The sequence below is a fragment of the Saccharomycodes ludwigii genome, chromosome I (genome assembly GCF_020623625.1).
Source record: "Saccharomycodes ludwigii strain NBRC 1722 chromosome I, whole genome shotgun sequence".
NCBI lineage: Eukaryota > Fungi > Ascomycota > Saccharomycetes > Saccharomycodales > Saccharomycodaceae > Saccharomycodes > Saccharomycodes ludwigii.
In genome coordinates, this window is record NC_060200.1 from 2,964,669 (window position 1) to 2,978,172 (window position 13,504).

Here is a 13,504-nt window from a genome sequence, read left to right on the forward strand (position 1 = left end):
GTATACTTATTAAAAAAAAAAAAAAAAATATATATATATATATGTATTAGTGGGACCAAAAGAAGAATATGGACGGTAAAGAATATTTGAAATCATATGGTTGGGTCGAAGGTGAAGCATTACAAAAAGGTGGTCTGAAAAAACCTATATTAGTTAAGCATAAGAAGGATAAAAAGGGTTTGGGTAATTTGCATAATCATGATGACGGTGAAGCATGGTGGGAAAGGTTATTTGATGGACATTTAAAAAATTTGGATAGTGTAGCCAATGGTGATAAGATAGAGTTTAAAAAGAAGAAAAAAGACGTGGTAGCTTCCGGTCTTTCAAAAAAACAATCGCCTTTATACCAATGGTTTGTTAAAGGAGAAGGTTTAAAGGGTACAAATGGTTTAGAATCAACAACTCAAGATGAAAATAATGATAAAATTACTGTGGTGATTGTAAATGATAATAACAAAAAAAGAAAAATGGAAGGAGATGATATAATAGAACCTAATACGAGTAAAAAGAAGATAAAGAGGGAAAAGAAGGACAAGAAAGAAAAGAAAGAAAGGAAGGAAAAGAAGGAAAAGAAGGAAAAGAAAGAAAAGAAGGAAAAGAAGGAAAAGAAAGAAAAGAAAGACAAGAAAGACAAGAAAGAAAAAAAAGACAAGAAAGAAAAGAACGACAAGAAGGAAAAGAAAGAAAAGAAAGAAAAGAAAGAAAAGAAAGACAAGAAAGACAAGAAAGAAAAAAAAGACAAGAAAGAAAAGAACGACAAGAAGGAAAAGAAAGAAAAGAAAGAAAAGAAGCTAGGGCAGACTAAGAGGGAAAGGGAAGAGAAGGTAGAAAAATAAAAGAAGATAAAGATAATTTACTCATCTTCAACTAATACTCTCTGTATATTAATACATTTTAAAATAAATACTAATGCTGTTATAATCGTGTATTTTATTTTGCATAATTCAATTTTATACATTATATATCGTTTGCAAAAAATATTCTAATATAAATTCACAAGTTGTACTTATCAAAAGCATATATTAAAGTTATCTAATTTTATATTACAATCTCTATGTGCTGACACGATTCTTGTCGTTATTTAAATTATATCAGCAAGTACAATTAATATTTCGAGATTTTACCGTACAAGAAGCATATAATATGCATATATATATATATATATATATATTTTTTTTTTCCCAAATTAGAAAAAAAAAAAAAAAATATCTCTCATAGTCAATTACTCAAACCGCGTAACTTTTACTAAGTATGCTACCACATAATTATGAATCCAATATTTCTAAGATACTTTTTATCAAGACAAAATTTCTAATAAAATCCAAGCTAGACAACTTGTTTCTACTTTTGGTTTTCCCCCTTTTTCCTTTCAATTTTCCTTATTTGGTTTCTGGAATAATTATTCATGGTATATGTGAACTTGTATTCCCTTTGCCAGTTCCCTCACTTACCATATAAATGACGCTTTTGAATATATTGTTATACATAGGTTTTAAATATGTTCCTATATTGCTATTTTCATTAACATTTGTAGTTTCATTATTAATATACATTACTGTTACCTTTTCAGCAAAGGTAAACCTTACTCCGACTCCTTCAAAATTACCACCAATAAACCTGAAAAGGGATAATAATAATAATAATAATAATAATAATAATAATAATAATAATAATAATAATAATGATAGTAGAAAAAATTTTGATAAGTACTTAGCAAAAGAATATCCAGATGTTTCAAAAGAAATTTTGGAATTGATAGATCAAGTTATAAAACTATATATTACACCATGGTTTCAATCCATTAATGATCAGGAAGATTGTGCATTTCTGCAAGAATTAAGAATAACATTTCAGGAAGCTATTGGGAATATTACTTCTAAGCTCGAAAATGATAATTTTGCTGCTAACTTATTTGCTAAAGCCCTAGCTATATTACAAAAACATTGTTCAACATACTCACGTATAAGAGTTGAAAGTTTGGCTCATAACAATACACAGCAAACGGATTTGGAAATAGCTTTACTTTTCAATAAACAATTTAAATTACATAAGGCAATCTCTTTAGGTACCTCAGGCGCTGAATTTGATAAACAAATACAATCGCACTTGAGAGAATTGGTCAGTTCTTTAATTTTGCCTGAATTTCTAGTTTCGAAAAAAGATTTAAGCTCACCGATTGTCTCTTCATTGACACGAGAGATTTTAACATGTACCATTTTACAACCCTTAGTTAATAAGTTATCAGAACCAAATTTTTGGAATGGTAAAATTGTAGAAATATCTGAACAAATTTTGAAGGAACAAAAGCAAGTTCAGAGTATTAGAAAGGCTTTATCCAAAGAAGTTACTGACTCCATGGTTAATATGACCAAAACGTTATCCACAGATCAAAAATATCCAGTTTTTAGTGGTGAGAGTAAAAATGCTTCATTAACTTCAATCATTTTATTAAGTAACTATTTAGATGGCTTAAAAATAGACACATCAGGTACTGAATTTGAATCTATTTTGCAGAAATCGAATTCAATTTCTAATACATATCTTTTGAAATACCAAAAAAACGTGTTGCTTGATAAGATATTGGAATTACAATCAACCTCATATAAATATGATAAAAAAATAGCCAAAGTTTATAGGAAAAGGTTAGAATTGTTATTAAACTTGATACAAAAAAAAATATCACCCAATTGCAATAATCGTATTATTTACAACAACAACAACAACAATAATAATAATAATAATAATAATAATAATAATAATAATAATTTCCATATTTGTACAATGGCTTTATTAAAAGATTTTGAAAAAAACATCAAGACTATGAACTTCTCCAATATTTTGAATAATAGATCTTATTTAACGTGTTACGAACTTTTTCTTGAAAGATGTCAACCTGATTTGTTGATATTGATGCAATTTTGGAAAGATGTAGAGGAAATAAAGGATCCACTAGAAACAGCCCAACTAAATAGAGACTTGGTTATTAACATCGAAAGTGATAAGGATGATGTGAAGGACATTTTCCGGAAATACTCAAAAAAGTTGACAAAGTGGTTTGAGCATGATTTAGATTATGAAAATATCCTAGATTACGTTAACAGTGGCAGAGGCACGTATAGTAATTCGAGACAGTCATTATTATTATTACAAGAAGATGCCTTTAGAATATTGGAAAGTGGTAGTTTTAATCATTTTTTACATTCAAAAGAATTTTTTTATTTGTTATCACATATCGATGTTCCAAATGAAGAGCAACAAGGCGTTACTAGCAATAATATTTTAAGGGATACGTTTGATACGGTACAAATTATAACCAATGGTAATTTGACCAAGGCTCTAGGTGATATTTTAAATGAATCTGAAAAGGTAAAAGCTTCGGAGCAACTGGATGAGAATGAATTTAAAGAATTGTTTGGTGATGATAAAAGTAATGGTTCCTTATTCAAAGATGATGAGGATAGTAGTCATATTGGCAGTAGTAATAAGCAAATTAAACATAAACCTAATTTATTTGAGGAGGATGAACAAGAACCTCACAAGATAGTAAATGATGATGGAGCCACGAGTGATGATATTCGTCATGAAAATGATACTGGTTATGAAGATGACTACGCAGTGGATGAGTATAATGAACAAGACATCACCTCACTAACAATGACTATAACTGAATTAGAAAAACAACTTGGAATTTTATCACATTTAATTTTAAAGGCTGAATTGACCAATAATCAAATTGAACTTCATATTTTGCGCAAATCTGAAAGAAATATTAAAAGAGAATTAGAATACAAAAAAGTCTTAAAAATGACACTAACTCAAAGAGATATGTTTTTGTTTAATAACACCAAAATTTTTATTCCGAGTTATTTTACCTCAAGAGATGTCACTTATTACAATATTTCAGTGGAGTATGTTGATATCAATGCGCAAGTGCGTTGCTGGCAAACAATTAAGAGATTCAGTGAGTTTGTCAGGTTGAACAATTATTTAAGAGAAATTTATGGTTCGTTTTTTAAGAATATTAAATTTCCAGCAAAGATAGAATTAAACTTCAATAAAAATAACCTAGTTGAACAAAGAAAGACGAAACTTGAAATTTACCTAAATCACCTGTTAAGTGTTCCCCAAATTTGTCAGGACCCAATTTTCATAGATTTTGTCTCTGGAAGAAGTAACAGAGGTAATAATAATGGTACTAATTACGATGAATATGAGTATGAAGCTGCACCCAGCATGGGCATTAGTTCTTCCGATATTGAGAGTTCTATTATAACTACGAGCAGCAACAGTAGCACTGGTACTAGCGGCAACAATGCAAATGATGTGATAATTACTAGGACAATCAAAGTACAGGATTCGTTTGTTAAATCACTAACAGATCTTTTTGCTACTGTTTTTGAAATAGAAAAGGGAACTTCGATTAGAGGCCGTGCTATTATAGTTATCTTGCAGCAATTGCTGGGAGGAACTATTGAAAAATACATTAAAGATACCATCAAAAAAGTGACTTCCAGTGACAAAATATCGTATTCTTTAAAACTTTTAAGGGTTTATCTAACTGAAAACGCCCAAAAGAACGATAATGGATCTGAGCCTGATGCTTTTTTTTTGAAAAAGAAAAGCTTAATATCTTTCCAAAAGTTAATGATAGAAACATGTCTAAAAGGTGTTGGGATTAAACGGTCGAGGCGTGGTGCTATATTATTACATGAAATGTTGCAAAATAGATGGTTAAATTACAGTTTGATATTATATATACTAGACTTGGTGGTACAAGAATTATTTATATAATAATACCTCTATCATTTTTCAATTAAACAATCATTTAAACTATATAGATTTTTATTATTTTTGTTCTCTTTAGAGTTTTTCCGTATCGCAGTTTTGTTGATGGCCAGTAAGTCTTTTATTATTTTGTCCTTATTGATGGCATTTTGATATTTAGCTCTTTCACTTATATTCATTTTGGAGACTCTTAATTTTTTAACGGTTTTTTTGGAAGCTATATATGCAGGATCCTCGTTCAATGGTTTCCCCATATTTTCAAACGGTTGCAGACTTGCGTCATCAATTTTAAATTGTGATTTGTCGAATAATGTATTTGGTAATACTTCAAATAGTGTACGCACTTTATCAATTAGCGATATTTGCTGTTTTGTATTACACATGGAATTAGTCAAAATGTCCATGTGATTAAAAACCCGGTGACTGTTTTTATCTTCACGGTCAGTACGAGGATGGTCCTCAGAAGATATATTATAAGTATATCCAGTTTTTTGCTCATTTTCTTCAAAATCCACAGATACTTTCAGTTGTTGAATAACTAAACGCTTGAATAGACAATCCAGCCTGTTCAATATTTTATTAACAATGGGCAAAGGAATGTCCAAACTATCTAAATCCAGGTCGATATTTCTATTATGTTTCTCGCATAGTTGTTTGCTCCATATGCTACTTAATTCAATTAGAAGCATTTGCATACGGTTATTGTCTATATAGGGACTGATGCTGTTGTCACAATACACTTCATTTGTTTTGGGATTTATATCAGTGTTTTCATTGGGCCATAAAGTCCATGCATGTTTAATATTGCAATTGATAAATCTATCAATCAAAACATTGTGTTTGTAATCAGTACCGTTTGCCAATTTTAACAATTTTTTTAAAAGAAAAGTAGAATACAGATGAGTGGCTAAATCTTGTCTATGTTGAATTTCTAAATATTTCAAAATATCATTATACTGCCTGATTTCGTTCATTTTTTTTTTTTTTTTTTTTTTTTTTTTTTTTTTTTCTCTACTTGTTTGTTTGTGTATTTACAAGATGTTAGAAAGTAGTGAGAGAAAAGCAGTTTAGTAGCTTATTTATTCACAATTTTTTTTCACAATTTTTTTTTTTTTTTTTTTTTTTTATTTTTCGCCTCGGGTTTTCAGTTCTGTCCGAGCACCAATTGTCCGGTTATTATATTTTACGGATATGTTTTCATTTCAATTATAGATTGACTTTTTCGTAGCGAGAAAACTTTGACAAAAAAAAAAAAAAAAAAAAAAATCATTACAAAAATCATTACAATTACTTTGAACATTTTTTGTTCTTTTTTTCACTTTTTAGTTTTTAATCTTGTCGTTTTGCTATTACTTGTTGCTCCGTTAATTATTAACCAACTTATTGAACCTGGCACAATACACAGGAAAAATTAAAAAAAAAAAAAAAAAAAAAAAAGAACAAAATATGTCTTTAGATAATTATGAAGATATAGACAACATGGAAATGTCTTTAGAAGAATTCGGTTCACCTTCTACAACGGCAAACCCTCCATCTTCTGTTTCCAACGCCAAAAAAGCTAATAGTGCCAAGGTTAAACAGTTTTCAGTAATATACCCATGTTATTTTGATAAAAATAGATCGTTAAAACAAGGAAGAAGAGTTCCATTGGAGCTTTCAATAGAAAATCCATTGGCACAAAGCATAGCAGAAGTATGTCTACAATTACGTTATGAAATATTATTTAATCCTAAAAAACAGCATCCACAGGACTGGGGTAATTCTGGTTGTGTGTTAATAAATAATATTGCCAAGAAAGAAAGTAAAAAGCAAATATTTGCTAAAATTGGTTTAAAGTTGACCCAAATGGAACCTACTTCTCTAGAAACTATTAAAATACACCATAAGTACGCATATGGAAATTCTCAAGGTATACCTGAAATTGATGCTAAAAAATTGCCAAAAACAAAATGGAGTACACATGATATAGTTCCTATTGATAGTGTATTGACTTTAGCTGGCAATCCAATGACTAAAGACATTTATACTGCTAAAGATCCATCGGCAGGAACAGTTTCAGAAAATCCAAAAGCAATTGAAAACGGGTTAAGCAAAAATATGCAAAAGAAATTAAAGAAAAATAAATATAAATTAGTCAGAAGATAGATTTTTTTTTTTTTTTTGTTTTTGTTTTTTTCTTTTGGTGTATATTTATATATATATGAGTAAATACAAATATTGATATAAAAAGAAAAGAATTATGCTATATATTAAAAGGCAAATTCAATAATAATAATAATAATAATAATAATAATAATAATAATAATAATAGTAATAGTAATAGTAATAGTAGTAGTGATAGTGATAGTAATAGTAGTAAAATGAAACAGATAAGGATATAATATCAAACGCCATAAAGTTCTCTATATTGTTCTAGTTTAGTTTTCTCAGCACCAGTCAATTTTCCATCTAAATATTTAATTATATCATTTAAATTCACAATGCTTAAGACAGGAATACTGTATTTCTTGCTAACATGTTGAACAGCACTTTCTCTGGTAGATTCGTTTACGATTTCTTGTCTATCCAAGGCAATAATACACCCAACAACCTGTCCATTATTTTCGGCTATGATTTGGAAAGCTTCATTAATAGCAGTACCGGCAGTCATCACATCATCAATGATTAAAACTTTTTTACCGCTCAAGCTGGCACCAACTATGTTACCACCTTCTCCGTGGTCTTTCTTCTCCTTTCGGTTGAAACTATAGGCAATTTTTTCAAACTTAGTTCCGCCGATTTCAGCCAATTTGGCACATACAATAGCAGCCAAAGGAATACCTTTATATGCAGGGCCAAATATAATATCGAATTTAATATCCGATTGAATAATTGCAATAGCATAAGCAGTAGCCAGATTGCTTAGTAATTTGCCGGTGTTCAATAAACCCAAGTTGAAAAAGTATGGTGATTTACGGCCACTTTTTAAAATGAATTCATCGCCGTCATTCTTAACAAAACGTAAGGCATTAGATTCAATAGCCAAATCTAAAAAATTCTTTTGGTAATCCTCTAAACCGGTAACCATTCTTATATTTGGATTTATTGATATTTTTTGATTCTTAAAAAAGAGGAAGTTTTTTTTTTTTTTTTTTTAATTTTTTTTTTTTCTCTTTTTTTTTTTTTTTTTTTTTTTTTTCTTTTTTTTTTCTCTTTCTTTTTCTTCAGAGATAAGTTTGAAGGGAAGTGGGAGAGAAATGGAATGAGTATTGGATATGGAAAATAAGAGATTTGGTATGAATTAATCAAAAAGAAAGAAAGATGAAAAATGGAAAATAAATTAAAAAAGATTTATATTTCTTTTTCTTTCTTTTTCTTTCTTTTTCTTTCTTTCTTTCTTTCTCTCTTTTCTCTTTTTCTTTTCTGAGCGTGTGGATTACAAACGTGGATTGCGCAGTGCGTTGTTAATTCCAGCCCGATAACATTTACTAAAAAAAAATAAACAAGCCGAAATAATAAATTAAAAAAAAAAAACCGAGAAAGCAAGCCAGCGTTCTCGGTTTTTATTACAAAATTAAAAAAAATTTTTTTTTTTTTTAATTGCATCCAAGTCTTTCATACCCGGATAACTTAAATCTTATTTAATCCCACTAAACTGGAAACCCAATCCAAAATATCTATAGCAACAACTCTGTAAAAGTCACTAGACAATCAAACGAAAATAAAAAAAATGTTAACGAATTAATAATTATGTTATTTATATGATAAAATTAAAGGGTAAAAAACAAAAATTCTATCAAATTGAAATGAAAAAAAAAAATATATATATATGTATAAAATAAAAAACTTTACAACACTCTTTAATCTCTAAATGGATTTTTATCATCATTAGGATTTCTTTCAACATCAGGATTCCTTCCAACATCATTATAATTAACATCAAGGGCACCTGTATCTTCAAACTTTATTTGACCATATTCTAATTCATCCGTACTGTCGCCTCCATCATTTATTCCTTTTTCCTCGTTTTCATCCTGTACTCCGTCTTCATTTGGTGGATTTTGGCTCCATGTAATTTGTCCTTTCTCATTAATCAAGGCTCCTTTATCACTAATATTAACGACGGCACTAACTTCATTAATCAGCATAGTGGAAAAGCCATAGGGATCTTTAGGAATCCATACAGATGGACATTTAGCACTAACCGCTGGAATATCGTACGCATGTTCAATTTGGTCTTCTTCAGTGAACTCATTTGGATCAGGTAAACTGTAGATTTCAGGTAATTTGAATTTCGCCATTTTGTACGACATATAAATGTGAGGTAATAAGAATCTTTTCCACCAACTAGCTGGAGGTATTGGCGCAGTGTCACCATCTGCTAACAATGGTGCTGTTAAGATATTGTTTTCATTGTCCTCATCATAGTTCTGGGGAATCTCAAAAGTATTGGTACTAATAAAACTACCGTTGTTCATCTTAGATGGGTTATTATTGACATTCTCCGGTTTATATTTTCTAATTTCAAATTTTGGTAATTCCTGAACATCACTTTTTTTACCTTTATTTTTGCAATAAATATTGGAAAAAGATGGGGTATCTGATGTACCATCCAACGGTTTCATAGTGTCAATAGGAATCACAGTCATTAATTTATCAAATGCATGATTCAGATTAATGTGGACAAAAACAGTGATACATAGACAAACAACTTGTAAAACAATTGGACCCCAACCTCTTCCTACAGCATATAACCCCAGTAAACAAACTTGTCCGATGTATAGTCCAACCATTGTTTGAAATAGTGCCCTTGGATAGTACATACCACGGCCGTCTGGAGCTTCTTTGAAAACAAAAGTCAAGTTGTACAAATAGGCAATATACAATAGGAAAAACCCTACACACCCAAAAAGTAATATAATTGGGGAAATAATAGAATACGAAAAGATAATAACCGCAATATTGGTATACACTGGGAAAGTCGTTCCCCATGACATCGAGCTTAACGTGTTAAACCTATTCCATTTCTTTCTTGGTGTAGAGTCTAATAGAGAACCTAAAACATAAAAAAAAATCAATGGAGCTAATTGTAACAAAGCACCACTGGATATGGAAAACCCTTGCAAAATAATGTAAGCAACATAAAAATTACTGGATTTAGGTAAATTTTCAGCCAATAATGACATTGCAGATGTAGGTTTTTCTACAATCTGAGTAACTGTCGAACTTGCAGATGACGTCAATGTAGTAATTAAGAACACTTGGATAACTTGAAACCCAAAATATGACTGTTGAGTAAAATATTCAATGTATTGCATAGTTGGTGAACCAGAAATAACTGCCATTTTTCTAATATAAACTGGCAAAAGACTCATCAACACAGACAACGCAACAGTAGGTGCTAAAGATGTCAACAAACCCAATAGCTGATCAGGTAACTTGTAGATAAATTTCAACCAATGTAGTTTGTCTGTCAAATATGTAATGTTAGAAATCATACCAACAAATGCCACAGGTAGAGACCAAAAAATAATCATAACAACAATAGCAGCAATAGCTCCAAATGTTCTAACTAATCTTTCCCACCAAATCATCCTCATATTAAACCAAACAATGTCTGCCGGTTCCAATCCATAATAAGCTGGTGACATATGTAAAGGTTGATGATGGGTAACAGCCTGGTAAGCTAATTGAGCCTGATATTGAGACACAAATAAAACAAAGACAGAGTTCCATGCCTTGGCCTCGTTATGTTGAGCTTGCATTACTTCAATCTTTTTATTTAATTCTGGCAAGGCTTGTTTAATATAATCTATAGTATCATATTTTTTACCAATCAAAAATCTTGCTTTGTAAGTGGGTCTTTGCTTCACATATTCTGTGATATCACTGCTGATCTCTGCATTTGGATCTTTTTTCAATATTTTCTTAACTTTTTTCAAAGCACTCTTTATGTATTTTGTTTGTGTGTTTTCTAATTTCGTAACTAAGTCATCTCTTTGTTTAACTAATTTTTCCAACTCAGGATCAGCTCTACAAATCCAAACTTTCTTAACACCATCAAATAGCTTGGAAAATTCATTTTCATCTAAATACTGATTAGGCACAGTTTGAAATAAAACGGTTTTACTACTTAATTTTTTAGCGTAACGGGGAGAAGCCAAAACAGCCTGTCTAATGGAAGTGTAGTACACCAATTCTCTGTAAATAACAAATAAAAACCCCCAAAAGAAACACCATCCAATAAAAACATGAGCATAATATCTTTTGTCATGCTTAACATTGGAATAGCCCAATTGATCCAACCCTGTTTCACCCTTACCATTGGCGGCATTAATGGGAAATAAAATAGGGAAAATATAAATCATTGAAACCCCACAGTACATAGAAATGATAAAAAGGTATCTAATAAAGAAATACCCATCTAAACCGGCTTGTTGGATGATAAAATTGTCCGATTTTTTTAGTAATGGCAATAGCCATTGAAAGAGACCATTGGGTAAAGGTTCTGGCTTTTTTTCGTCATTAATTAGGTTGTAACTAGATTTAGGTTCATAAATTCTTTTTAATTTCAGTCTTAAAAGCAGAAATCCGCTTAAAAATACTAAAAATATCACGCCATTAGCAATGATATTTGTTACTACTTGTTGAGTAGAAGTACCAGTAGTGGTATCAGAACCCATTTTGTCTGTTTATATGTTTTTTCTTTATTTTTCCCCCTTATTATGTTTTTTCCAAAAGAAAAAAAGAAAGAAAAAAGAAAAGAAAGAACGAAAAAGAAAGATAACAAAGAGAAAAAAAAAGAAAACTCATTTCCACATCCCATTTTTCCTTTTTTCCTTTTTTTTTTTATTTGTTTGTTTGTTTATTTATATCAATATTCAAATAAAAAATATGTATATAAAAAAAAAGGAATTTGGTGATAAAAGATCCCGATTTGTTATTTATTATAAATCAAGCAAAAATGATTTTTGTAGTCTGTGTACAGTTCTAAAGCGTTTTAATTAACCAAGTAATTAATTAATTTTTTTATTTATTTATTTATTAATTTATTTATTTATTTATCCAATGTACAATGCGTATTATTCTTGATGAATTCATACGGATTATATTGTTCAAATTTAATGTACGAGTCACAAATTCAAAACAAACACCCTTTAGAAACATTTGTATTTGCTTGTTTCTTTTTTTTTTTCTTTTCTTTTTTTTTTCTTTTTCTTTTTAAAATTTAGGCTAATACATTATTCGTATTATGTATCGTGCTGTACGCACTGTAACATAACTTCTTTGCACGTAGGCGTAAATGACAATGAGGTAATTGACAATCATATACCACTGGAAACTTCGGCTTTTTAATAACAGAAATAAATTCCCAATAAAATAATACGAGGCTTAACCATCACTACCGAAGAGGGTGAACACGTATTATTTATATACCATTAATTCAGTTTTTTTTTTTTTTTTTTTTTATTCCTTCTATTTTCACCAAATATCTGAAACACAGATATAAACGTAATAACAATGGCAAAAAAAAAAAAAAAAAAAAAAAAAAAAAAAGAATGTTGCTTAATCTAGAATTACGTATACTAAAATAAAAATGATAACTAGAATTTAAATCGTCTCAGATCAGTAAGTAGAATCCTTATAAAAATATATATTCAACGCCAAGCTTTTTATCAACTAAAATAAAAAGAACAAGGTAAGCGCTTATATATTTATATGATATAAATGTTTTTTTTTAACCTCTTTTTTATTCTTAATTTTCTTTTTTTTTTTTTTTTTTTTTTTGATGGATGGCTAAAAATTGTGTTCCATTTATTAAAAGATGTGCTACAAACTAGATTATAAGATTAAAATGCACTTTTGCCAATGTTAACAAAAAAAAAAAAAAATTAAATTTAATATTCGATGAAATTATAGGTCGTTCAAAGTGATATTGTTTATCGTAATATCAACAGCTACGTTGTTAATTACTTTTTGATACATACATTCGTTTAATAAAATAACCTCTCAAAAGATAAAACAATAATAAATGAATTTAAAAAAAAAAATGAACAGTAATGTAAGTGACTCTGAAACAGAGCGGGAACAGTATATTCGCTTTAACCCCTTGCTCGAACACTATCATCTAACATTAGTTCCCTTAAAAAAAAAAATCGTAAAACAATAATGAAACATTCAAGTTGAGAATAAAAAATAAAGTTTAATCATATTCTCAAGATAAAAGTATACAAAATTTATTTTCTGATTACTTTATAATATATATATATATATATATATATATATAGTCCTTAATGTTTTGCTTACAATTACGTTTTTGAAAGATATAGAAAAATATACGAGAGATATGAAAACCCATAATAATAAATCAGCGCTTACAAAAGTGTTTACAAGACGTGCTAATACATAAAGAGTCAGATACGAAAGCCATGCTTCTGTTCCGGGTAATATTCTTAATTTAATATTTTTTTAAAGTGACAAGGTTTTTTTTTTTTCCAGTTAAAAACGAAATATGTATTATAATATTTGACAACAATAAGAACCAACGATTATAATTATTTAATAATATTTTATTTTTTATTTTTTATTTTTTTTTGCAACTTTTCCAGAAATTCTAAAAAGATACCTCTACATCTATTATAGTGTATATCCGAAGAAAAATACCTTTTGACAATCAAGAATTCAGACTGGCAGAGTCGTGTGATTCATTTTTAAGGTAATGGCAAGAAGCTAAAAAAAT

At 29.2% G+C, this 13,504-nt stretch overlaps 6 protein-coding genes across 6 annotated transcripts; 3 read left to right on the forward strand and 3 right to left on the reverse strand.

Moving 5' to 3' along the window:
- Positions 1 to 68: 68 nt before the first annotated feature.
- On the forward strand, positions 69 to 836 carry TMA23 (Tma23p; the record flags this gene model as incomplete). The annotated part of the gene is made up of 1 exon (XM_046080235.1): positions 69 to 836. One exon carries the CDS (start codon positions 69 to 71, stop codon positions 834 to 836), a length of 768 nt encoding a protein of 255 aa, XP_045937567.1.
- Positions 837 to 1,458: 622 nt separating this feature from the next.
- MDM1 (Mdm1p) lies at positions 1,459 to 4,791 on the forward strand (the record flags this gene model as incomplete). The annotated part of the gene is made up of 1 exon (XM_046080236.1): positions 1,459 to 4,791. The coding sequence occupies one exon, from the start codon at positions 1,459 to 1,461 to the stop codon at positions 4,789 to 4,791; it is 3,333 nt and encodes a 1,110-aa protein (XP_045937568.1).
- Positions 4,792 to 4,802: 11 nt separating this feature from the next.
- RRN9 (Rrn9p) lies at positions 4,803 to 5,759 on the reverse strand (the record flags this gene model as incomplete). Its single annotated transcript, XM_046080237.1, has 1 exon — positions 4,803 to 5,759. The coding sequence occupies one exon, from the start codon at positions 5,757 to 5,759 to the stop codon at positions 4,803 to 4,805; it is 957 nt and encodes a 318-aa protein (XP_045937569.1).
- Positions 5,760 to 6,231: 472 nt separating this feature from the next.
- SEC65 (RNA-binding signal recognition particle subunit SEC65) lies at positions 6,232 to 6,930 on the forward strand (the record flags this gene model as incomplete). Its single annotated transcript, XM_046080238.1, has 1 exon — positions 6,232 to 6,930. One exon carries the CDS (start codon positions 6,232 to 6,234, stop codon positions 6,928 to 6,930), a length of 699 nt encoding a protein of 232 aa, XP_045937570.1.
- Positions 6,931 to 7,168: 238 nt separating this feature from the next.
- On the reverse strand, positions 7,169 to 7,852 carry URA5 (orotate phosphoribosyltransferase URA5; the record flags this gene model as incomplete). Its single annotated transcript, XM_046080239.1, has 1 exon — positions 7,169 to 7,852. The coding sequence occupies one exon, from the start codon at positions 7,850 to 7,852 to the stop codon at positions 7,169 to 7,171; it is 684 nt and encodes a 227-aa protein (XP_045937571.1).
- Positions 7,853 to 8,624: 772 nt separating this feature from the next.
- Positions 8,625 to 11,447, reverse strand: RSN1 (Rsn1p; the record flags this gene model as incomplete). The annotated part of the gene is made up of 1 exon (XM_046080240.1): positions 8,625 to 11,447. The coding sequence occupies one exon, from the start codon at positions 11,445 to 11,447 to the stop codon at positions 8,625 to 8,627; it is 2,823 nt and encodes a 940-aa protein (XP_045937572.1).
- Between the last annotated feature and the right edge of the window lie 2,057 nt (positions 11,448 to 13,504).